The sequence below is a fragment of the Mchenga conophoros genome, linkage group LG23 (assembly GCF_057382185.1).
Source record: "Mchenga conophoros isolate Kocher_MC1m ecotype Shallow Benthic linkage group LG23, M_conophoros_male_GT1.1, whole genome shotgun sequence".
Taxonomy (NCBI): domain Eukaryota; kingdom Metazoa; phylum Chordata; class Actinopteri; order Cichliformes; family Cichlidae; genus Mchenga; species Mchenga conophoros.
Window position 1 is genome coordinate 51,070,820 of NC_140547.1, and position 24,744 is coordinate 51,095,563.

The 24,744-nt window shown below is 44.2% G+C and overlaps 1 protein-coding gene and 1 pseudogene across 1 annotated transcript in view; one reads left to right on the top strand and one right to left on the bottom strand.

Moving 5' to 3' along the window:
* Nucleotides 1-592: 592 nt before the first annotated feature.
* LOC146548279 (NACHT, LRR and PYD domains-containing protein 12-like) overlaps nucleotides 593-24,744 on the top strand; it is a 64,446-nt gene continuing 40,294 nt past the window's right edge. The window contains 8 exon segments of the mRNA XM_085265048.1: nucleotides 593-866; nucleotides 971-2,265; nucleotides 2,267-2,293; nucleotides 2,296-2,654; nucleotides 4,641-4,814; nucleotides 6,896-7,096; nucleotides 21,830-22,006; nucleotides 24,520-24,696. Coding sequence (XP_085121174.1) covers nucleotides 593-866; nucleotides 971-2,265; nucleotides 2,267-2,293; nucleotides 2,296-2,654; nucleotides 4,641-4,814; nucleotides 6,896-7,096; nucleotides 21,830-22,006; nucleotides 24,520-24,696 — 2,684 coding nt within the window.
* LOC146548280 (uncharacterized) lies at nucleotides 11,578-13,172 on the bottom strand (annotated as a pseudogene).

The window sequence follows — 24,744 nt, forward strand, 5'->3', positions numbered from 1 at the left end:
TAATGAATTGATATCGCTTTATTCAAGCTACTCACCTCTCTCTTCCACCTGCACTTTCAACTGGACCACGGCCAATCAGAGAGGTCCCGCCCCTGACTATCTCTGATTGGTTTAGTCCACGATAGGGGCATAATGTGTGTCTGTTGTTGACCACACGGAGAGTTACAGAGATTTTTTTTTGTTACCGGAACAGTTGGTCGCACCTGTGCGACCAAATATTTATTTTTAGTCGCACCACTGAAAAATTTGGTCGCATTTGCGACCAAATTGGTCGCACTCTAGAGCCCTGTGAAAGCTCTGAATGTGACACCGCTGCTCCACCACAGTTTTTAGAGGAGGTCAAAGGTCAGTTGAAAGTGATGGATCCCAAACTTCCAGTACATCCAGTGAAGGACATAATCAGCTCTGTGATGAAGGCTTTTACTGTGGAGTTTGTAGGCTGATCACTCTGTGTTTAATAAGACAGGCAGGAACAGCAAAGGAAACTTGGATTCTGAACTCAAACACAAGTTTCTCCACTTTGACTTTTCTCTGTGACCATCAGAGCTTCTGCACAGTGTCATCAAATCTGGATGTTTGTCACTGACAGTCAATGATTTTAGTGATAAAGAAATGTGTTCACAGAGGGAGGAAGAGGAAGAGGAGTGGTGTTTGTGAGGAGGAGCAGCTGTCCTGCTGTGCTTTGTGTCAGGACGTCCTGAAGGATCCAGTCTCTACCAGCTGTGGACACTGGTTCTGCAGACAGTGCATCTCCTCATACTGGGACCAGTCTGCTTCATCAGGAGACTGGTCCTGTCCCCAGTGTGGAGAAAGATCCAGAAGCAGAGCTGGACTGCAGACAGCCAGTCAGAGCAGCTGTGTACAAAGTAAGACTGAACATCTGTCTGCTGATGGACTCATTTCTGAAAACTGGACTTCTTGTTGTTGTTCAGACATTGAAGAGTTTTCTTTCTGTTTTTCTTTCTTTCAGCAGATGTTGGTCTGCAGGAGGTTTTAGATGAACATAAGATCAGTCTGAGGAGGAGATGTGAACGTGTGACTGAAGGAAGTGATGAAACAGGAAGTAGAACCCTCCTCAACAGGATCTACACTGAGCTCTACATCACAGAGGGACAGAGTGAAGAGGTTCATAGCCAACATGAGGTGAGGCAGCTGGAGACAGCTTCCAAGATGGACGCCCTCCATGACACTCCAATCAGGTGCCAGGACATCTTTAAAGCCTTACCTGACCAACAGAGACCCATCAGAGTGGTTCTGACCAACGGCGTGGCTGGTGTTGGAAAAACCTTCTCAGTGCAGAAGTTCACTCTGGACTGGGCAGAGGGCTTGGAGAACCAACATGTCAGTGTGGTGGTTCTGCTTTCATTCAGGGAGCTGAACCTGATCAGAGATGAGCAGTACAGTCTTCTGGAGCTGCTCCATGTTTTCCATCCAACATTACAGAAGGTCACAGCAGAGAAGCTGGCTGTCTCTCAGCTTTTGTTCATCTTTGACGGCCTGGATGAAAGCAGACTTTCATTGGATTTCACCAACAGGAAGCTGCTGTCTGATGTCACACAGAAGTCATCAGTCAGCCAGCTGCTGACAAACCTCATCCAGGGGAATCTGCTTCCCTCGGCTCTCGTCTGGATAACTTCCCGACCTGCAGCGGCCAATCAGATCCCTCCTACATGTGTTGACAGGCTAACAGAAGTACGAGGCTTCACTGACGCCCAGAAGGAGGAGTACTTCAGGAGGAGATTCAGTGATGAAGAGCTGTCCAGCAGAATCATCTCCCACATGAAGACATCCAGGAGCCTCCACATCATGTGTAGAATCCCAGTCTTCTGCTGGATCACTGCTACAGTTCTGGAGCACATGTTGACTACAGAGCAGAGAGGAGAGCTGCCCAAGACCCTGACTGACATGTACTCACACTTCCTGCTGGTTCAGACAAAGAGGAAGAAGAACAAGTACCACGAGGGACATGAGACGAGTCCACAGGAGCTGACGGAGGCTGACAGGGAAGTTCTTCTGAAGCTGGGGAGGCTGGCGTTTGAACATCTGGAGAAAGGAAACATCATGTTCTACCAAGAAGACCTGGAGCAGTGTGGTCTGGATGTGACAGAGGCCTCGGTGTACTCAGGAGTTTGTACAGAGATCTTCAAAAGAGAGTGTGTGATCTTCCAGAAACCAGTCTACTGCTTTGTTCATCTGAGCATCCAGGAGTTTCTGGCTGCAGTCTACATGTTCCACTGTTTCACCAACAGGAAGTCAGAGGTGCTGAAGGACTTCTTGGGAAAAAAATACAACGAGTCCTCTCTGGATGATTTTTTGATGGAAACACTAATAAAATCCTTCAGGAGTAAAAATGGTCGTCTGGACCTGTTTGTTCGCTTCCTTCATGGCCTCTGTCTGGAGTCCAACCAGAGACTCTTAGGAGGTCTGCTGGGTCAGACAGAGAACAGTCCAGAAACCATCCAGAGAGTCATCAAGAATCTTAAAGAAAGGAAGACAAAATCCTCTCCTGACAGAAGCATCAACATCTTCCACTGTCTGATGGAGATGAACGACATCTTATTATCTCAGGAGATCCAAGAGTTCCTGAAGTCAGAGAACAAATCAAAGAAACTCTCTGAGATCCACTGCTCAGCTCTGGCCTTCATGCTGCAGATGTCAGAGGAGGTTCTGGATGAGTTGGACCTGAAGAAGTACAACACAACAAAGGAGGGCCGACAGAGACTGATTCCAGCTGTGAGGAACTTCAGAAAGGCTCGGTGAGTCCAGATGTGATCATTAATATTATCAGTTGGTGATAGTTTAGTTACTCAGTCATAAACTGCAATCATTTCTTATTTGAGGTCACAGTAGGGCTGCCACAAACGATTATTTTTGTGATTATTTGACTAATCAGATCAAAAATAAAACATACAGCTTATTGCACCAGCATGCATCTGCTGTTATATAACTATCATTAGCTTACAGCTTAGAGTTTTTAAGGTATGTGCTAACTAAAAATAAAGACCAGATGATAGTTTATTAAACTTTTAATGAAATTTGCAGATTGTAGCAACAAACAGAAAGGCCCCCAAAATGTGTGCCGAGTTCTTCAGTGTGATTTCTCCACGGTGAAAGCACACACTGCTCCACATAGTTATGAAGATCTTGATTAACCACATTAGCTTCACATTAGTAACTTTGTCCTCGACAGCTCGGCCATCTTCAGAACCTGCCCGGGAATTGAACTGCACATGTGCACTGGCTCCAGACGTGGGGTTGTCCTGCATAGTCAGTGGTGTCAGTAGATCATTAAGTAAAATAATATGTTACTAGATTCCTTTGAAAGAGCAACCATGGACGACAAAGCTGGGCGGAGTCTGCTCTAAGACACCAAATGAGCAAATGTTTGCTGACCTGTATCAGTGATCACCTTTTTGTTGGCCTGGTCCCCCAGTCCTCCCACTCCCCCCGGTCCTCGGTGGATGCTGTCACTTCCTCTGACACTGGCTCACCATTTATGTTGTGTCAAGAATCAAACGTGAAGATCTAATTTACTCTAAACTCTCTGACTGTTACTAATATAGTCATAAAATATGCAACAACCACTGGAGATGGAGATGAAGCTTCAACTTGCAGAAAATAGTTTATTAAAATCAGTTTGAATAAACCCAAGGCTCAGAGCAAAAGAGACAAAAGCGCCCCCAAGTGGTCAGACTGCAGTAATACTTTCACAGTGTGCAGTGATGCACAGGTCGAGTGGTTTTACACTGAAATTCTCAACAACAGGAAACTATAAGAATTTGTTACTCTAATAATAAACATAGAAGAAGAAAAACATTTTTCATTTAGAGTTGATGAATATAAATGAATTTGAACTTTACAAACCAATCAAAGACAAACTGATCCATGTGAGTTTATAACAATATTCAAAGGCTGCTGCTGGACACAGACAGGTAACATCATTTTGACTTGCTGTCACCTGGATCTGGAGTCATAAACACTGAAGCGCTGAACATTAATACAAGTGTGTTTCTGCCAACTAGTGATAAACCTGCAGACTAATGGCTCAGAAAGCTAAAACGAGCCAATCATTTCTGTGTTTAATTCCCCTGAAATCAGATGTGATATCAGCAGCTCTGAGTTCATTCATCATTATTGTCCAGTGATGAGATTTCTGCTCCGTTTGGTGACAGTCCGCAGATTTTTCCTGAGTGTGGACGTGAACAGTCGTACCTGACAGCAGCAGGTAGCAAACAGAGATCGTCTTTCCAGCTGGAACTCTTCACTGAGCTGAGCTCATTCAAAATGTTCTGGATTCAAGACAGGAAACAGTCCACATGTGTGTCTTCACTCTGACTCTGGATCAGATCTCAGTGACAGACTGTGGACGTTATGGAAGCCTAAATGTGACACCATCTTCCTCCTTCATCTGCAGATTAAAGCCAAACAAAGATTCTCATTAAAAGTCTGCAGGTCTGAGAGAGACTGAATCGTTGTGTCATGTCAAACACAGTAAGAGGAGCTGAAGCACAGATGTGAAGAGCAGATGTTCATCAGATTATGACCTCACTCTGTTTTGTCTTCATATACATTCAGTCTGTGTTTATAATGCAGACTTTCTGCTTTTATAATAACACATTTTGTATTTTCTATGATCACAGACTGGCTGACTGTGGACTCTCAGGGACTCACTGTGAAGTTGTGGCCTCGGCTCTGAAGTCCATCCCCTCCCATCTGACAGAGCTGGAGATGAGTAACAACAAGCTGCAGGATTCAGCAGTGAAGCTTCTGTGTGCTGGACTGGAGAGTCCAAACTGTCGACTGGAGACTCTGAGGTGAGTTCACTGACTGCAGCTGTTGTTGTGTTTCTATATTTCAGATCTTTGATATTTGAAACGTTCTTTAGTTCCTAAATGTTCAGGATGTGTCTGAAGAGAAATGTGTCTTTGAGTGCTTTCAGAAATGTTGTGTCTTTCCAAACGACTGAACAACAGTTTTTCCTCTTGGCTCCAAATAGAAGTGACAGACTTGAGCAGGGTTCATTTAAAGGCTGACAGAAGTGGAGTGGTGACGGGGAGATGTTTGTCAGGACAGCTTTTCAGCCTCCACAGGTTCATGTTGTGCTCCATCAGTCAGTGAAGATGAAGTCAGTACTGGTGAGGCTGTAGAGTGTGTGAGGGATGTGAATGAGGCTGTTGGAGATCTGATGATAGCAGATAAAAACAGGCTGCAGAGACTTTGAGCTTGTGTGGAAACAGACAGAGAAAAGAAAGACATGAATGTCAAAGCTAATAAAGGTGAAGTTAGGAGCTGTGATGATGTTCATGTATCAGAAGCTGTCGGGCTGCTACAGAGACGACCCACACAGCTGCTGTGGTGAGGTTTGTGTTAAAGCAGAGGAACACAGGCCCAAACATGACAGCAAAGCAGGTTTCAGGCTCTGTGAGAGGATTTCAAACAGAAGCTGGAGAAGAGAAAGGACTACAGAAAGAAGGCAGCTGAGACCAGTCCAAGTGTTTCCATGGAGCCCAGTCTAACATTCATTTATACACTAACGTACAGAAGTGAACGTGAAAATGAATCCATAGTTTCAAATGTAGAAATAGTTCTCAGTTCATTTACAGAGTTTAATACAGTTCATGAGGAAATGTTCAAAACAGCAGCTGAGAAGAAATCTGCTTCACAAAGTTGGATCCAATTCCAATAGTTTGTGATGCACTTTAACGCAGCGTGAGCAGTTCACTGCCTAACCCCACAGAGACTGTCAGTCTGGACTTTTCTTTATTTCTATTGGCTGTCAGTGAGATTTCAGAGCAATCAGAGACTGTGGGTCTGTGTATGAAGTATAATTCATGTGCAGTTGTTGAAGTTGTAGAATGAGAAATGGCAGTTTGGGGTATTTCCTGCTTTCATTGTCCTGCTTGTGCTGATGAAAATGTTTATTGACGTGTGAATTCATTCTTCAACGCTCGATTCTGCCTGAACAACGAGAAACTTTGCTTTGTGTAACAATTCAAAGCACTGAAGCATCGACTTATTTCATTATCCAACAATGAAAACAGGAAACACAGACAGCTGGCCTTCAAAGTAAAAGCTGCTCCTTTTGAAACATGTTGGTGGTAAAATGTAAGAAGAGCTGAAGCACATAAATGATCTACGTGCCAAAATATTAAACACAGTTGATATATTTGTGTGAGTGTTGTGATTCAGGTGTAGATGTAATAATGTACATATAGCAGAGTTTCCTCTTCTAGATCAGCTGATCAGAGTCAGGCCAATCAGCTCTGAGCATGCTCAGTCTGCGTTATGGAGCCACATACTATGATTCACCATGGCAACGGCATGAGCAGAGGCTCCGTGTGAATCCAGAGGAGCAGAAACATGAATGATGACAGTAGATGATTGTGTGAAAGTGCTGGAAGCAAATGAGTGTGTGATGTTCTTTCAGTGTTGCACTTTGTAGACGCTCCCTGAGCACTGGTCTCACAGCCAGCTGCACATAGAGACCAGTGTTGTTAGTCCAGGTCAGAAGATGACTTGTTGGAATGAAAATGAGCTTGTAGTTTGTCTGCTTTAATAATGTGACTGGAAAAAGGTGTTGGACTTCAAATATGTCCATTTCTGTCACACTTCACCTTTAAAAGTGAAGCCATGTGGTTCCTGGAAGGAAAAACACGACTTTTTCAAGTCTTTGTCCTGTTTTTATGAGAAATGTACGACTTTAATGTGAAACATTCAGAGTTTTTTCTCTTGTTGTGTTTGTTTGAAGCTGCTTCCTGTTGGCTTCAGCTGTTTGGAGTTTCCATTTTCTAAACTTCTACATTCTGAACCTTCTTCAGCTCTGAACAGATGATGAAACACTGAATGATTTCAAGCTCTTTGTCTAATAAACTTACATCTTTCATTCTTTATACAGATTGATGGACTGTGGTTTGTCAGAGATCAGCTGTGATTATCTGGCAGCAGCACTGAAGTCCAACCCCTCCCATCTGAGAGAGCTGGACCTGAGTAATGAGTACTCCCGGTTTTCGACCAACAACAACAAGCTGCAGGATCCAGGAGTGAAGCATCTGTGTGGTTTCCTGGAGAGTCCAGGATGTAAACTTGAAACTCTGAGGTCAGTCAGCATGTTTTAGTTGTGCTGAGATGAATATGATGTGAAAGTTGTGCTGACACTAAACTGCAGACATCAGGCTGATATTATACTGATCCACACTGAGGATCTTCATGGTAAAGTCTGTTTTCTTCTTCTCTGGTTTAGTCCATTGACTGCAGCAGAACAATGTTCACATTTCAAACAGTGATACTCAACGTATGGCCCGCGGCCCACACGCGGCCTGCCCACCTTTCCTGATTCAGAGAGAGGGGACCCTGATTAACTGTGTAGCTTCTTCCTCACAGTTCTAAGTATCAGACACAACAATGAATAATCCACAGCTGACTGTCTTTAGCAGGTCAAAGGTCACGGCACACAGCACTCTGTGAAACAGTTTGGAGCAGGAATTCTTTCACATTTATAAACTGACACTGCTGCACGGCATGCTGGGTAATGCTAGCTGCTCAGGTATGGGTGTGGTAACGGCTGTGAGACTCTGTGGCTGCAGAACACTGAAGAAGAGAAAAGAGAGGTGGAGGATGAAGAAAAGAGGCGGAGATGAAGCAGAAGTTTAACTCTAGAGAGGAGCTGTGTCTGTGTGGGCAGGGCTCAGGCAGCTCCGCCCACACAGTGACAGTGAAGCAGGTGAAGAGTAATAAATGAAGACAGCAGACAGGATTTGATAAGCTGATGTACAAACATGTAGAATGATGGTGGCAGCTACAGAAACAGGTCCATACAGACTGAAGCGTGTCTCAGTCTGAATGTACACTGCTGTTATAAGAGCTGTGGAAACTCAGGTCAAAAGGACGTAACCACACTGCTGACAGTTCCAGGACATTCACAGAGTTACAGCATCATTTGTGACCATAAAGACAGAAAGCTCATCCAAATCCTGGGATTAAAAGTCTGTCCTGGTGGTGTCCAGTCAAACACGTCTCTGTCAAAGCTTCAATCCAACAGGCTCCAAAGTCCTTCTGCTCATTTCCTCGCCGGGTTCTTGATGCTCCTGTACCATCTCTCTGTCATCCTCCTCGCTCCCTCTTTGCAATCACAGTCTTTGTGCATCATTAACACTCACATGAGGAAAACCAAAGTTTTACTGGGCAGAAGATGATCATCAGTGACTCTGTCTTTAAAACACTCTTGTTAGAAATGTACGACTTTAATGTGAAACATTCAGAGTTTTTTCTCTTGTTGTGTTTGTTTGAAGCTGCTTCTTGTTGGCTTCAGCTGTTTGGAGTTTCCATTTTCTAAACTTCTACATTCTGAACCTTCTTCAGCTCTGAACAGATGATGAAACACTGAATGATTTCAAGCACTTTGTCTAATAAACTTACATCTTTCATTCTCTATACAGATTGGTGAGCTGTGATTTGTCAGAGATCAGCTGTGATTATCTGGAAGCAGTGCTGAAGCTCAACCCTTCGTATCCCAGAGAGGTGGACCTGAGCTACCACAAGCTGCAGGATTCAGGAGTGAAGCAGCTGTGTGTTCTTCTGGAGAATCCACAACATCAAATTGAAACTCTGAGGTCAGTCTCCACGTTTTAGTTGTGCTGACACTGTCGATCTGTGGAACTAAAACCTTTATACAGGAAGTCTGGTTCAGCTCTTTGTAGACCTTCTAATCTCTGATGCTCTGAGTCTTACTCAGTAGATGATGCAGAGTTGTGAAGCCGATGTGGGTGAGGACACTCGCCCAGCTCTAACTACTTTGACGTCCAGGCGGCTTCCCTGCTTGTCCTGATACAAACAAACCTGAGTAACCTTGCAGGTCAGATCTCATCAGTCACACCTGTTATGGCAGCTCTCCTCTAGATTGTAGTTCTTGTTAACCTGGGATGGTTTTAGAAGCCTGGACCACAGACTGCAAGGGAAGATATTACTGGGAAAGGCCAAAGCAACCTATTAGACCCATTAAACACTAACATAGATGAATACTCAGATTTAAACCTTTATTGTTTCACAAAGGGTTAAAAAGGGAACGTCCACAGTTTAGACTGCAGCAGATTTTATTAAAGCAGTTTGACAGGAGCAAAGCAAAAACACAAAGAATAAGTGTTTCACATATTAATACATATAACATAATAATAAAAGAAAAGCAAAATAATGATAAAAAAGAATGAAAAAGTTGTCCAGAGCAGCAGGATGTCTGAGGTCTGCAGAAACACAAAAACACAGCAGCTAAAAATAGTTGTTGAAAGAAAACGAGGTGGGAGCTGCTGATTCCTGAGCTTTGATACTGGATTAGCTTCAGTAGTTATTCCCATCACTGCTGTAGGAGCTACATTTAGTCACAGCTGATTGTCTTTGACCAATCAGAAGACTACTGTTGTAAAAACAAGCAGACAAAGAACCAATGAGAGTGAAGAACAGGATAAAGAGCTCGTGTGATGGAGGCAAAGCAATAATCAGCAGACTGTAGCAGTTTCTATCTGGATGAAAGTAGAAGGAGCTCAGCGGAGCTCAGTCCCATATCTTTGGTTAGAAACAACATCAGTGATTTCCTGCTGCTCGAGATGATTCCAGCAGCTCTCATTCCAGCAGCTGATGAGAGAAACAGCTGATGGCTCACAGCTCGTGCACTGTTGGATCTCCAGATGTTCACGTGGCTGAAGTCTGTGAAGAAACTGTGGTCCACGTAGTTCACACGGCCTCAGATTGGACCGAGCTCCCTGGATCACTGCAGCATCCTCAGCTGGTACATGGACGTCTCTGCTCCTCAGTCTTGGAGCCCCTGCAGGTCCGTCCACACCACCAGGGTCTTCTCACTCACCTTTCCTTTGTCCTCGTCCTTCATCGGCCGTGCTGTGTCTTTGTTCCTGCGGTGTTGTTCCCACGATGCAGCGCTGATGTTCCCTCCTTGAATGCACAACAAGTACGGTGCTGGTCTTTCTCGGGTGGAGCAGAGACAGATTGAAGTCTTTCAGGCTTTAGTGCCGACTTCCCTGACAGAGGCTGGACTCCATGGTCTGCACAGGAGGCTTCTACACTGTGTGGAGGTGACTCCTGGACTTGAAGACAGGCTGCAGGTACATGTGTGATGAAGAGGAGCTACAGCAGTGTGATGGAGCTGCAGGTGTGAAGGAAGTCCTGCTGTCCTGTCCCACCCTCATCTTTGCTTCCTCTGTCTTCTCTGGACTTGTCCTCCTGTTTCAGAAACAGCACTGCTTCATGCCGAGGGTGGACGGGAGCGTTGGCTCTGATTCTTTTACCGTCCACCACAAGGAGACACTGATGCTGACCTCCTGATTCATCTGCATGTGTTCTGCTTCACACTGCTCACCTCCACCAAAGACTTCACAAACATCTTCTTTCTTTGAGTCCAGTTTGTCCCACAAACACTTCCAAATCTCCTCCTCTGAGATTCTGCAGCTTCTTGCAGTGTGACTCAGCTGACTTCTGACAGACCACAGACTGGCACAGCATCCACATGTGTCTCCTTTCAAACAGGCTCTTGATGTTTCCTCCCGCATCATTCTGGCCTCTCAGTCTCCTCCAGCTCTGTAGCTCCAGCTGGTGAAGCTTCAGTTTTCCATGTTGGTAACAGTAAACTACAGCCTCTGCTGTCAGCTGGGTAACTAAACAGAGCTGCAGCACGTCTCTGCGGTGGTGCTACATCCAGTCTGCAGACGGCCGTCTACATGTTGTAGTGGTTTACAGTCACCAGGGGGCGCTGTCCCAGCCATGCAGGCAGTGGGCTGCTCTGCTTGTGCTGTTGTTGGTGAAGCTGAAGTGAAAGTGATAGGTTTGTAGTTTGAACCTATCCACTGGAACGTTAAGGACAATCTGCTACGCAGCAAAAAGCAAGACACAAGGCACCAAAGTTCTCTGGTGTACTCATGCATGAGGGAGACCTGGCTGGAGCCAAGCGTCGTTCCACCACTTGACCACCATCAGACTCTCAGCCAGGCTCCCCATAGCACTCCTTTTATTGTGGTTACATGAATATGCATAGGGTCATTAACATATAGCATCTCACATAGGTATACATGTGAACAAAGAATACTGTGTGTGTGTGTGTGTGTGTGTGTGTGTGTGTGTGTGTGTGTGTGTGTGTGTGTGTGTGGTACTGCTGATCAAAGGGTCATATAACATCCTTGGTCAGGAAGAGGGTAGACCCCCCTTCACCCTAGATGGTTCACCCTAGATAACATGGTGAGGAAGTCCAGCAGTTCATCTAAACAAAAAGCACTTAGACTAGAACAGACGTAGCTACGTTAATCCTGCCATAAAACAATAAGAGAAGGTACGACCTCTCTCGTGCTCCCAGGATGTGGGTGTGCATTCCAGTGTGGAATACACACCAAGCCCCTGCAGCCTGCTAAAGATCACACATCCTATCACTACACAATTGATTATACACCTCTAAGAATATATGGTTAAATATTTCCTAATACAAATGACAATAATAAAATCTAAACCCATCATCACCACCCTGTATTGTCATTTTTTAAGGCTATACGGCATATATATATCTTCAGCTCTACACCACTTGTCAACATTTTCAGTGCAGGCTTCATTTCATACACACATATTAGCCTTAGCATCCATGTCACTCTGCTGCAACAGTATGAAATTGGTAAAGGTGTTAGCAATCATTTTATTCACCATCGATCTTACACATGGCAAAATGCAACCTGTAAACAAGCAAAGCAAAGCCAATAATGTAAGAATGGGAGTCAAAAACTTTAGAAACATATTCCACCATGGTCCAGATGTCAACCAGGCTATCCAGCCTTGTGACGTGTCTCCTCCTGATGTGTGGTCCGCCACATATTTCTGCAGAGCAGTTAAGTTCTGCAGTGCCTCATAGATGTCTCCTCCAGTCGTATATCCATCCGGAATAAACGTACAACATGTCTCTCCAATCAGCTTACACACTCCTCCTTGTGATGCTGTTATCAAGTCTAGGGTCAGCCTGTTCTGCAGTACCATCGTTCTGATGGCCTTTTGCTCCTCCGCTAAGGCTGTTCCCAGAGTCTTAGTGAGATTAATGTGTCGCAGTAAGGCATATCGGTTGATCTCCACATGATCCCGCACCTCTGCAACTCCGATGTTTGGGATCAAACTTTGGAAGAATTTAGCTCCTCCACTCCAAATGCGGAATTCTCGTGGCACTCCAGTGTCTACTGTCACTCCAAAAGAGTTAGGTGAGGCTATATTCACCTCACGCTTCCGTCGGTTGCTAGGGTGATGTTCAACTCTGTCCATGAAGAAGACATGATCCGATAACTTCACCACGGCACACAATCCTCCCCATCCCTCAGGGAGTGATAGATAGGCTTTATGTCCACACAAGAAATACCAATCAGCCAAAACTCTTGTTCCTTTACTGCTCGGCACCATCCTTGCACATCCTGTCCACTTCTGACTCTTTGCTTTTACTGGTATCCTGTAAGCCCGGTTGGACTTGCATTCAGTCCTCCTTAATGTCAAGTTCTCAGCTCACTTTGCACTGGTCAAGCATTTCATACACCTGCTCTCATTCTCTGGAGGGCAGTAGGTGTATATGTATCCACATAAACGAAGCGGCAGCTCCCCCACTGACAGTGATCCATTGTTCATCACACACAACGGCAGTTGAGCTGTATTCAGCTTGTTCAGCAATATTATGTCTGGCAGTGGGTCTGACACTTGAGGCCAGGCCAATAAGTCAGTTTGCTCAGAACAATTCACATCTATAAGTGGCGACTTACTCCAGGTGATGTTCAGAGGTGTACTATAGTTGGCCTGGGACCAGAGGACTCTGTTGCCAGGATGAGTTGCTAAGCCCAACAGACACCAACTCCTGTCCTCTGGTATGCTGTACGGCCACAGTCCAGATGTATATGCGGATAACGGCATATGAGCACACACATAGCAGTCCGTCCTATTGTTCAAGTGAGCAGTTGTATTCATAAACTGCCACCAAAAGTTTGTAGAATAGCCATGAGGGTATTGGGTGTGGTTTCCTTGGACATACAGGGTCTCCACAGCTGACCATGATGACATCAAAGCCATTACACCCAGCAGGGTAGACAACACTTTACCAGCCATTCTGATGAGTACCTGTGGCTCAGTTGGTTTCTTCACCGGATTGAGACGAAGGGCCCTAGAGGCTTTCCCCCCCCTTTGTACCCGGTCTTCCTGCCACTTACTCCGAGCTGGCCTGGATGTGTGTCACCTTTTTGCAGTGGCTTTGGTGTATCCAGGTGGGTCGTTCTGCAATCTTCACAGCAGTTGGTGTTGTCAGCAGAGCCTGGTATGGTCCGTCCCACCGTGGCTTCGACCAGCACTTCCTCTTTATGACCTTTATCAGTACCCAGTCCCCTGGCTTCAGACGTTCTTCCTGTACAGAAACAGAATCATCTGGCAGATTATTTGCACTCATGACTTCTTTGCTTTTCAGCATTTTAATCATCCAGTCTGCTAGTGTGTTTTCTTCTTCTGCTTTATCATTATCATTACAAAACACTGGAACTCTAAATGGCCTGCCATATATTATTTCAAAAGGCGTTAGGCCATTATCAGTTGGCGTGATTCTCATATACATTTTCACTAGCTCAATGCAGTCTACCCATGTTCTGCCTGTTTCCTCCATTGTTTTCCTGAGTCTCAGCTTTACTGTGCCATTAGTCCTTTCAACCAGCCCTGCACTTTGTGGGTGATATGAGCAATGGTTTTTCAGCGTTATCCCCAGATGTTGTGACATTTTCTCAATTACTTCATTCACAAAATGAGGACCATTGTCACTGTAAATAGTCTGGGGGATCCCATGCTCTGGGATCACATTTTTGCATATCACTTTAGCCACTGAAATAGCATCTGCTTTCTTAGTGGGGACAACTTCTACCCACTTTGAGAACGGGCACACAATCACCAGGCAGTACCTGTAGGTGTTACAGTTAGACAACTCAATGAAATCCATATGGATTACTTCAAATGGGTAGCTGGGTCTGGGAAACTTTCCTCTCCTAGGTCTGAGGTTTCCCTGAGCATTATGTTTACAACATATTAAACATGCTTTACAAAAATGTTTTGAATAAGCATTGAATCCCAGTGTGAAAAACTGCCGTTCGACTGCTGCCACCATCCCAGCTGTCGAGACATGGCAGAGCCCGTGGCTCAAACTTGCAGCAGTCCTATATAGGTTCTTAGGCAATATAGGTTTATCACAAAGATAGTAGACATCACCTCGCAGGCTTGCTCCTTTAGTGAGCCACAGCTGCTTCTCAGCTGGAGGTGAGTGTGACTGCATGTCTGCTAACACATCATGTGTGATGGGCGTAGTTTGCTCCTGTGACGCCAGAACATGAACCCCATGTGTTCCAAGGGCCGCTTCCTTTGCAATTTTATCTGCAAAGGCGTTGCCTAGTACAATGGGGTCAGTGCCACGTGTGTGTGCTGCACATTTACAAACCGCAACTTTACTAGGCAGTAAGACTGCTTTCAACAGGGCCTGCAACAATGTCGCATGCTCCACAGGTTTACCTGTTGATGTTGTCATGCCTCGTCTTGACCACTGAGCGGCAAAGAAATGAAGTGTAGCATATGCATACTGACTGTCAGTATATATAGTCACTGCCTCCTGTCTCTTCTGCGCCTGTTCTAACCACAATTTAGCGGACGCCACTTGTAACTCTCTCTCCTGTTTCAATTTCCCTGTCGCACAAGCTGCTTTCACTGTCAACTGGTCTACTAACATTTGACATTGTCCTACAACCAATTTACCTTCAAAATCATATTTCTTGCGCCAATGTCCTAAATACTTTGCGCTACCGGGAGCGAATTTCACCATAAACTTCTCGTCACCCTCTGACACACTCTTGGTTGCTTGGGAACCCATAATAACAACAACAGCTGCCGACGTCACAGACCACGTGTTCTGCTCCGCACACACTCACACAACAACAACAACAACAAAAAATATCCTCACACACAAACAACAAAAATTAGGCCTATTGTCTCAACGCAGTCTCACACAGTGACTGCGTGCTTTGTCGCACACAGTGGCAAAGACTTACATAGCAGTGATCACGCGCTTTATCGCACACAGTGATAAAGACTTTCAACGCAACCTCACACAGTGGATGCGCGCTTTGCTGCACACAGCGGCAAAGAATAGTCGCACACAGTGACTACACGCTTTATCGCACACAGTGATAAAGACTTTACAACTCAGCCTCACACAGTGGCTTAGATTTTTCACATACCTACTTGGTGTTGCTTATTGCGAGTAGCATCAGTCCCGAATCCCGTCAATCGTCATCCATCGAGGAGAAAAAACAGACGGCTAATCCACCGGCTCGATGACGAATTCTCACGCCTCGGGACTTTGCTGCAGGACCTCTATAAGTCCTGGCTGACGTCAGTCTGTCGGCGTGTCTCTTTTCCCCTCGGTGAATGTCGACTCCAGGGATCCGGCTCTCGAAGGACCAATTAATGATAGGTTTGTAGTTTGAACCTATCCACTGGAACGTTAAGGACAATCTGCTACGCAGCAAAAAGCAAGACACAAGGCACCAAAGTTCTCTGGTTTACTCATGCATGAGGGAGACCTGGCTGGAGCCAAGCGTCGTTCCACCACTTGACCACCATCAGACTCTCAGCCAGGCTCCCCATAGCACTCCTTTTATTGTGGTTACATGAATATGCATAGGGTCATTAACATATAGCATCTCACATAGGTATACATGTGAACAAAGAATACTGTGTGTGTGTGTGTGTGTGTGTGTGTGTGTGTGTGTGTGTGTGGTACTGCTGATCAAAGGGTCATATAACATCCTTGGTCAGGAAGAGGGTAGACCCCCCTTCACCCTAGATGGTTCACCCTAGATAACATGGTGAGGAAGTCCAGCAGTTCATCTAAACAAAAAGCACTTAGACTAGAACAGACGTAGCTACGTTAATCCTGCCATAAAACAATAAGAGAAGGTACGACCTCTCTCGTGCTCCCAGGATGTGGGTGTGCATTCTAGTGTGGAATACACACCAAGCCCCTGCAGCCTGCTAAAGATCACACATCCTATCACTACACAATTGATTATACACCTCTAAGAATATATGGTTAAATATTTCCTAATACAAATGACAATAATAAAATCTAAACCCATCAGAAAGCGAGAGTTAAAACACTGAACAGTGTCCACTGAGCTTCTTATGCTATTCTCATGCTCAAAGAAGTTTAACAGGAAGGACGACTCGTCCATCAGGCGTCCAGCTGTCCGTGACCGTGTCCACAGCAGAGTGTGACCGAGGCTTCATGCTAACACGCACACATGAAGCTAATACCACCACGAGCAGCTGCTCAGTGGATTTGGAGGACAAATGTCTGCAGCTTCTCACAGGCAGTATGCAGAATGTGGATCTCCACAAAGACTGTGGAGAGCTCGTCCCACACTCTAAATCCACACTTGTCTGCACAAAACTTCTCACACGTTCCCGTCACAAGTGTCTTCTAAGTGAAGCTACCAGGTTCAGGTCCAGCTTGTTTATCTGGAGCTGCAGGAGATGATCCATCCTCACAAAGCAACACAGACAGCAGATATGCAAACACACAACACAACCAAAGGATTCTCTCTGCATGTCTGTGGCTGATGCTGCTGGAACGAAGCTGTTTGAAACCTTGTTGTTCTGCACTTTGGGACCAGAAGAGGAAACTGAAGCTCTGTGCAGAGGGTCCAATGGAAGCAGCCAAGCGCTGTAAGTGTCTGCTGTACAGGGATGCTGGTTCAGCTGTGGCTCAGTTTCACAGTGTGACTCAATAAAAGCAGCAGGAAATCAAAGCTTGATGCTTTCATCAGTGTGGAAATAAGAAAGTTTCCTGTGACAGACGCTGGAGCTCTTTCACTCTCAGCTTCACAGTTTCAGCTTCAAACTTCTTCCAACATGTTTCTAACACGGCCACATTCCACCTTAATGGAGCTGATATCTTGTGCATCAGCACATTTTCTAAAGGCAGCGATCACATCTTTAGTTTTGGATGTTTAACTGCAGATTGTTTATGTGTTTATAGCACATTAATTACAGCAGCAGCGTTGACCACAGTGCTGTACAAGAATCCAAAATAACTATTAAAATAACTCCTAATATTAATATCACACATCAAATATCAAATAACTCTCATGCTGTATTAAAAGCCAGTGAATACAAATGTGTTTTCAGAGCAGATTTACAGAGACTGACAGCAGGAGCTGGGGCTGTTCGATAGAACGATGTATATATGATGACCATATGAAAACGTCTATCGTTTCATATCACGCTCTTTGTTTCCTGCTTATGTGTTTGTGTTTTCCAGATAAAGCTTTCAAAATAAATCTGAAGATCCTGTTGAGAGTTTTCAAAATAAACACAATACATTACTGCGGTCGCTCGTTTATCGAGTTACGTTCTAAAAATAAGTCTCAGAATGAAGTAGCAGCTTTATGTTTTACAAGTATTATAGAAGTTTTAAGGCAGTTAAACCCTCACTGCACACTTTCTACACTTTTCTCAGACAGGCATGAACATTTTCACACTTTTCTCTCTTGTTTAAACAAAGTTCAAACCTTCATAGAAAAATAAGTTCATTATTAAAGAGTGAAAGCAAAATGTTTCTGAAATGTGTCAAATCAGCCTTTGCTGGCATTAAATGAGCTTGGTTCTGTGTGAGGAGCACTCGTCCATGGCCTGGGCTCCTCGCTGTCAGGTAAAGTTTCATAAAGCTTTTGAGTTTTTCTGCAGATAATGTTGGTGTCCAGCACGATGTTCTTTTTCCTGCGGTCACTGAGCCACAAAGCCAAAGCTGACTCCATCCTTACGATGTTCTTGTTGTGGACAGTTACAACCTTTTTGCCTCCTTGTTGAAACTATGATGGTCAGCATCTTCCTCTGCCTTTGGCTGCTACCACAGGTGCAAAACGTCTCGTCATCATTGTTGTTTGTTGGGACAAAACGTACAAACATACAGTGCAGCACTGCAGAGTCACACTGCTGTAAATTTGAACACATTCTGTACTGTACAGGAGACACGGCACGAGATTGGCTGACAATGGTCTACAGCCAATCAGGACGCAGAACACAACGCGCTGTAAAAAACAAAAGCATGCAAAATTGCACAAAAAAGATCAGCGAAACAGCGAGGCCGCCAAAGGTGAACTGTGTTACAGCGAGGGACCAGCGTATATGTGGTTGTTGGGACGATAAATGTCTTTGAGCTTGTGTCAGAAGACGAGCTGCAGCTTTCTGGACCAGCTGCAGTCTTGCCAGGCAGGTCCCACTAACTCCAACATATAAGGAGTTACAATAATCCAGCTGGGACGTCATGAAAACGTGGATCGCCCGTTCAAGGTTTTTAAAAGATAGAAATGATCTCACCTTAGATAAAAGCCTCAGTTTGAAGAAAGACCGCTGTACAACTGAGCTCAGCTGTTTTTCAAATTGCCGTCAAATATAAGCCCCAAATGTAATAATGCGATTTAATAAAAGAGCTGAACCAGTCTAATAGAGCGCCCTTGATGCCGCCATGCTGCAATGGTGAGGTCAAGATGCTGTGGTCAAGGCAGCGGTCAGATCCAAAAGCACAGCTGAGTCTCCTGATCAGTGGCTGATAAAAGATCATTAAGAACTTTCCAAAGTGCAGTTTCAGTGCTGTGAAGAGCTTTAAAACCAGACTGAAACCTTTACAACAGATTGCAGCTGAACAAATATAATCTTTTACAAAATCTTCGACAGGAAGGGAAGCTTTGAAATAGGCCTGAAGTTTGAGCGGACAGAGGATCCAGATCAGGTTTTTAGTACAGGCTGTACAACAGCATGTTTAAAACAGGCTGTACAACACCTGAACTAAGACTGCTGTTAAAAATCGCTAAGATGTCGGAACCGACAACCTTTAAAATCTTTTTAAACACGTGTTGGAACAACATCATTTGGACAAGATGATGTCTTTATAGCATCACATCGTTCCTCCACCTGATCAAACCACACAGGCTCAAACTGATCAAAAACAGCTGAGCAGGTGAATATTTTAGCCCCGGTGCGATCTCGGGCGAGAGTATCGATGATGGCCAAAGGGCAGCGTCCAGCTCTACGGCCGCTGAAGAGCAGACTCAACAGACGCGCGTGATGTGGATCCTACTGCTCTAAAACTGGAGCTTCTTCAATCCATTAAAGAGGACATTAGTACGCTGTTAAAAGAAGAAGTCAGAAATGCATTGAAAGAAGATTTTGACAATATAAGGGCTGACGTGCAAGGACTGAGAAATGAGATCGCTAACAGCATGGCGGCGACGTGCGGCAAAGTTGATGGAGTAAAGGTTAGAGTGAAAGAAGCTGAGGATGGGCTGTCAATGTGGAGCGATGAGGTGACCACCCTGCAGTCTACAGTAGAGAGTATGAAGGAGGAGCTGTCTGACCTGAAGGATAAATGTGATGAAGGCAGGAAGCGGAGAGCTAACATCCACATCATAGGGATCCCAGAGGGCCTGGACTCGAGCTCCTCCACGGCCGTATCCGTGCTACTACGTGAAGTGCTGGGTATGGATAAAGACGTTATTGTCGACCGCTCACACAGGAGCCCTATCCTGAGAAAGCTAGCTGGTAACCCGCACGCCGTCATAGCCGAGCGTCACTACTACCAGGATTGTGTGGCTACGCCGTGCCAGGGCCCAAGCCCCGCTTGAGTTTAACGGACAACCTATTGCAATATTACGACTGGGCGATATGACCCAAAGTTCATATCTCGATATTCTTTAGCTGGATGGCGATATACGATATATATCTCGATATTTTTAAAGCCAGAAAGTTCGAACAAAAAGAGAGTTCTTAGTCAAAGCTGTGTCCCAAATCTCACACAGGCACATTTATTAACATACAGCGTAGATGTACATGAAACAATTACTCAGAAATAAATGATCAGCATTTATTAAATAATAATGCTCCATAAATAAAAGAAAACAATGTTGTGTTTGTGCATAACAAAAAGCTCACAATCGTGCAGTCAAAATGTAAACAGACGCTGAGCATAATAACAAGCAGCTGCTCTGTTCCCAGGTTCTACTGCGTGACTGACAGCCTGGAGTTTGAAACCCTCTTTGTAACCGTGTCTCTTACAGGTACCATTTATGGTCCTTATACACACTCAATACAGTAATATTACGTTGAAGCAGAGTACGTATCACTCCGCGAGGCTCCTCGTAGCTGTAATGCTCCAACAATCCATCAAGCGGTGCGGCCTCGTAGCTGAGCAAAGTCGTACCAAAACATCTTTTGAAAGGTTTCTGAGCGCCGTGTAGCACATAAAATCGGTTCGAGGTCAGTAAGCACAACCAGAATTCATCCATAAGGCGCACTGTCGATTTATGAGAAAATTACAGGATTTTTAGTGCAGAAAACATAGTTTATGGTTTTCCTTTGATCTTAGCAAATATCTACGCCTCTAATTGGGACGATCACAGATTTTTCACTAATGTCTTTGCGCGGCTCCCCAATATGTCATCACACAATATCATCTTTGAGGGAGACCTAAACTGCTCATTATCTGCTATGGACCACAGTTCACACAAAAGTACACTTAGTCCAAACTCAGCATGCGTCATTCAGAGCTTTCTTGATAATTATGGGCTGGCTGATGTATGGAGATTTCATAATCCTGCTTCACGTCAATACTCTTTTTTTTCTAATGTCCATAAAACATATATTTGTATAGAAAAACGTCTCCCTTTAGTTACAGAATGTGATTATAAGACTCTGGTGATTTCTCCTCTTGTTTTTTCAATGTGTATTCCTGATGCCTGCTCCAACTATCAGCCATGGAGATTCAACTCAGTGTTGTTAGCAGATGAAGAGTTTGTCAGTTACAAAAGGTCTCAAAGAGATTTTTTTTCTATCAATCAGACCCCAGAGATGTCATCATCAGTCATTTGGGAATCTCTAAAAGCATCTGAGAGGCCAAATAATTTCATTTTGTGCCAAACAAAGTGCAACACTGAAAGAACATCATCCATAAATATTGAGTAAGAACTGGACTCTCATACAGCGAGACTCAAATGCCTTTAAACATCAGCTTATCCTGCTGATCCAAGTCCAACACTGAGTTTGTAAAAACATGTTTGTCAATCATTTTGTTTGGTTTCTGAGGAAAATGATTCAATAAGTTGCTGCTAATACACAACATTTCATCATATTTCCTCATAACCCTCTTTTGTCTGACCATTTGATCCCATTTGAATTTGCAATAAAGGATCCACAGAGTTTGGTGACAATGATGACAGTAGATGTTTGTGTGAAAGTGCTGGAAGCAAATGAGTGTGTGATGTTCTTTCAGTGTTGCACTTTGTAGACGCTCCCTGAGCACTGGTCTCACAGCCAGCTGCACATAGAGACCAGTGTTGTTAGTCCAGGTCAGAAGATGACTTGTTGGAATGAAAATGAGCTTGTAGTTTGTCTGCTTTAATAATGTGACTGGAAAAAGGTGTTGGACTTCAAATATGTCCATTTCTGTCACACTTCACCTTTAAAAGTGAAGCCATGTGGTTCCTGGAAGGAAAAACACGACTTTTTCAAGTCTTTGTCCTGTTTTTATGAGAAATGTACGACTTTAATGTGAAACATTCAGAGTTTTTTCTCTTGTTGTGTTTGTTTGAAGCTGCTTCCTGTTGGCTTCAGCTGTTTGGAGTTTCCATTTTCTAAACTTCTACATTCTGAACCTTCTTCAGCTCTGAACAGATGATGAAACACTGAATGATTTCAAGCACTTTGTCTAATAAACTTACATCTTTCATTCTTTATACAGATTGTGGAGCTGTGGTTTGTCAGAGATCAGCTGTGATTATCTGGCAGCAGCACTGAAGTCCAACCCCTCCCATCTGAGAGAGCTGGACCTGAGCAGGAACAACAACCTGCAGGATCCAGGAGTGAAGCATCTGTGTGGTTTCCTGGAGAGTCCAGGATGTAAACTTGAAACTCTGAGGTCAGTCAGCATGTTTTAGTTGTGCTGAGATGAATATGATGTGAAAGTTGTGCTGACACTAAACTGCAGACATCAGGCTGATATTATACTGATCCACACTGAGGATCTTCATGGTAAAGTCTGTTTTCTTCTTCTCTGGTTTAGTCCATTGACTGCAGCAGGTCAAAGGTCACGGCACACAGCAGACAGTCAGAAATATTCTAACTCTGATCATTTATCAGTTGTGACACTGTGAGACTTGATCAGAGGTGTGATCATCACAGCAGAGGCCTTTGTGTCAAAGTCACTGAGGATCAAACAGAAACACATGAAGCAGATTTTCCTCTTCTGGCTTTTTATAGCAGATAACCTTCAAAATATTCTGCAGTCGATCAAAAACTGAAGCAAACCATGAAGCAACATGTGAACATGAGCTGATGCTGCTGAAGTGAAGCAAAGTTACAGAGGTTTGATTACAGACACAGCTGAGAGTTTGTAATCTGTCATCATTTTAAAAAGTTTCCATGGAACAGCAGAAATGAGGCTTTACTGTCAGAGGCCGACAGCACTGAACACAACAGCAGACTGGTGGCTAATAAACAGTGAATGATGCAGAAACAGATGTTTGAAGCTGTTCTTGGAGTACACTGAGAGAGAGAGAGCTGTGCAGGCAGGAACAGCCAAAGTCAGAGAGAATTCATGAGCATATTGATCAAACGTGAAGCAGAGTTTGGATCTTCTTTTGCTGCTGCTTCACTCAGTTTTGGTTGGAGACAGATGAAACCTGCAGCTTCAGGATCTGTGAGCTGTCCACTTTCAGCCCCGACGGCGTGTCCGTGTACGTGCCGTCGAGTGAACGATCCACGCTCTGTGTTTCCATCTTTGTGTGTTTAGCTGCTCTCATTTACTGTTTTAGCTGTTTGCTGCTTGTTGAAATAGTTTGTGAGCTTTAACCTGAGATTCTGGCAAAATACATTTATATTAAACATCGATTCAGGATTGAATGAATCAACATCGTTTTATTCAAATTAAAACCATTTAAATGGGAACATGAATTTTTTACAGCCGCCTCTAATGCTGGGTAATGTCAGCTGGTCCATGTGCAGCTGGCTGTGAGGCTCAGGGAGCGTCTACAAAGTGCAACACTGAAAGAACATCATCAGAATCAGAATCAGAATGGGGTTTATTGCCAAATGTTGAGCAGGTTTACAACATTAGGAAATTGCTGCGGTGCTTCAGTGCAAACATAGTGTCATAAATAGCACTTAAATAGACATGGAAAAAAATAAAAGTAGGGATAAGAATTAAAAGTGCTACGTGGGAAGATATGTGCATGAGATATACATGAGAATAAGAATTAAGAGTGCTACGTAGAAAGATATATACATGAGTGCAGGTGGTGATCAGTGCCAAACATGGAATGATGCAGTGAACACAGCGTAGGGTGTTAGTGATGGGAACAGTCATATGGTTATTGTTCATGTGTCCGACAGCAGAGGGGAAGAAACTGTTCTTATGGCGAGAGGTTCTGGTGCGAATGGACCGGAGCCTCCTGCCTGAGGGGAGCAGGTCAAACAGACTGTGTCCAGGGTGAGAAGGGTCAGCTGAGATCCGAGCTGCACGCCCCAGTGTCCTGGAGGTGTACAGGTCCTGCAGAGATGGGAGTCTGCAGCCAATCACCTTCTCAGCAGAGCGCACAACACGCTGCAGTCTCTGTTTGCTGCAGTCTCTGTTTCATTCATCCATAAATATTGAGTAATAACTGGACTCTCATACAGCGAGACTCGAATGCCTTTAAACATCAGCTTATCCTGCTGATCCAAGTCCAACACTGAGTCTGTAAAAACATGTTTGTCAATCATTTTGTTTGGTTTCTGAGGAAAATGATTCAATAAGTTGCTGCTAATACACAACATTTCATCATATTTCCTCATAACCCTCTTTTGTCTGACCATTTGATCCCATTTGAATTTGCAATAAAGGATCCACAGAGTTTGGTGACAATAATGACAGTAGATGTTTGTGTGAAAGTGCTGGAAGCAAATGAGTGTGTGATGTTCTTTCAGTGTTGCACTTTGTAGACGCTCCCTGAGCACTGGTCTCACAGCCAGCTGCACATAGAGACCAGTGTTGTTAGTCCAGGTCAGAAGATGACTTGTTGGAATGAAAATGAGCTTGTAGTTTGTCTGCTTTAATAATGTGACTGGAAAAAGGTGTTGGACTTCAAATATGTCCATTTCTGTCACACTTCACCTTTAAAAGTGAAGCCATGTGGTTCCTGGAAGGAAAAACACGACTTTTTCAAGTCTTTGTCCTGTTTTTATGAGAAATGTACGACTTTAATGTGAAACATTCAGAGTTTTTTCTCTTGTTGTGTTTGTTTGAAGCTGCTTCCTGTTGGCTTCAGCTGTTTGGAGTTTCCATTTTCTAAACTTCTACATTCTGAACCTTCTTCAGCTCTGAACAGATGATGAAACACTGAATGATTTCAAGCACTTTGTCTAATAAACTTACATCTTTCATTCTTTATACAGATTGGAGCGCTGTGGTTTGTCAGAGATCAGCTGTGATTATCTGGCAGCAGCACTGAAGTCCAACCCCTCCCATCTGAGAGAGCTGGACTTGAGCTCCAACAACAAGCTGCAGGATCCAGGAGTGAAGCATCTGTGTGGTTTCCTGGAGAGTCCAGGATGTAAACTTGAAACTCTGAGGTCAGTCAGCATGTTTTAGTTGTGCTGAGATGAATATGATGTGAAAGT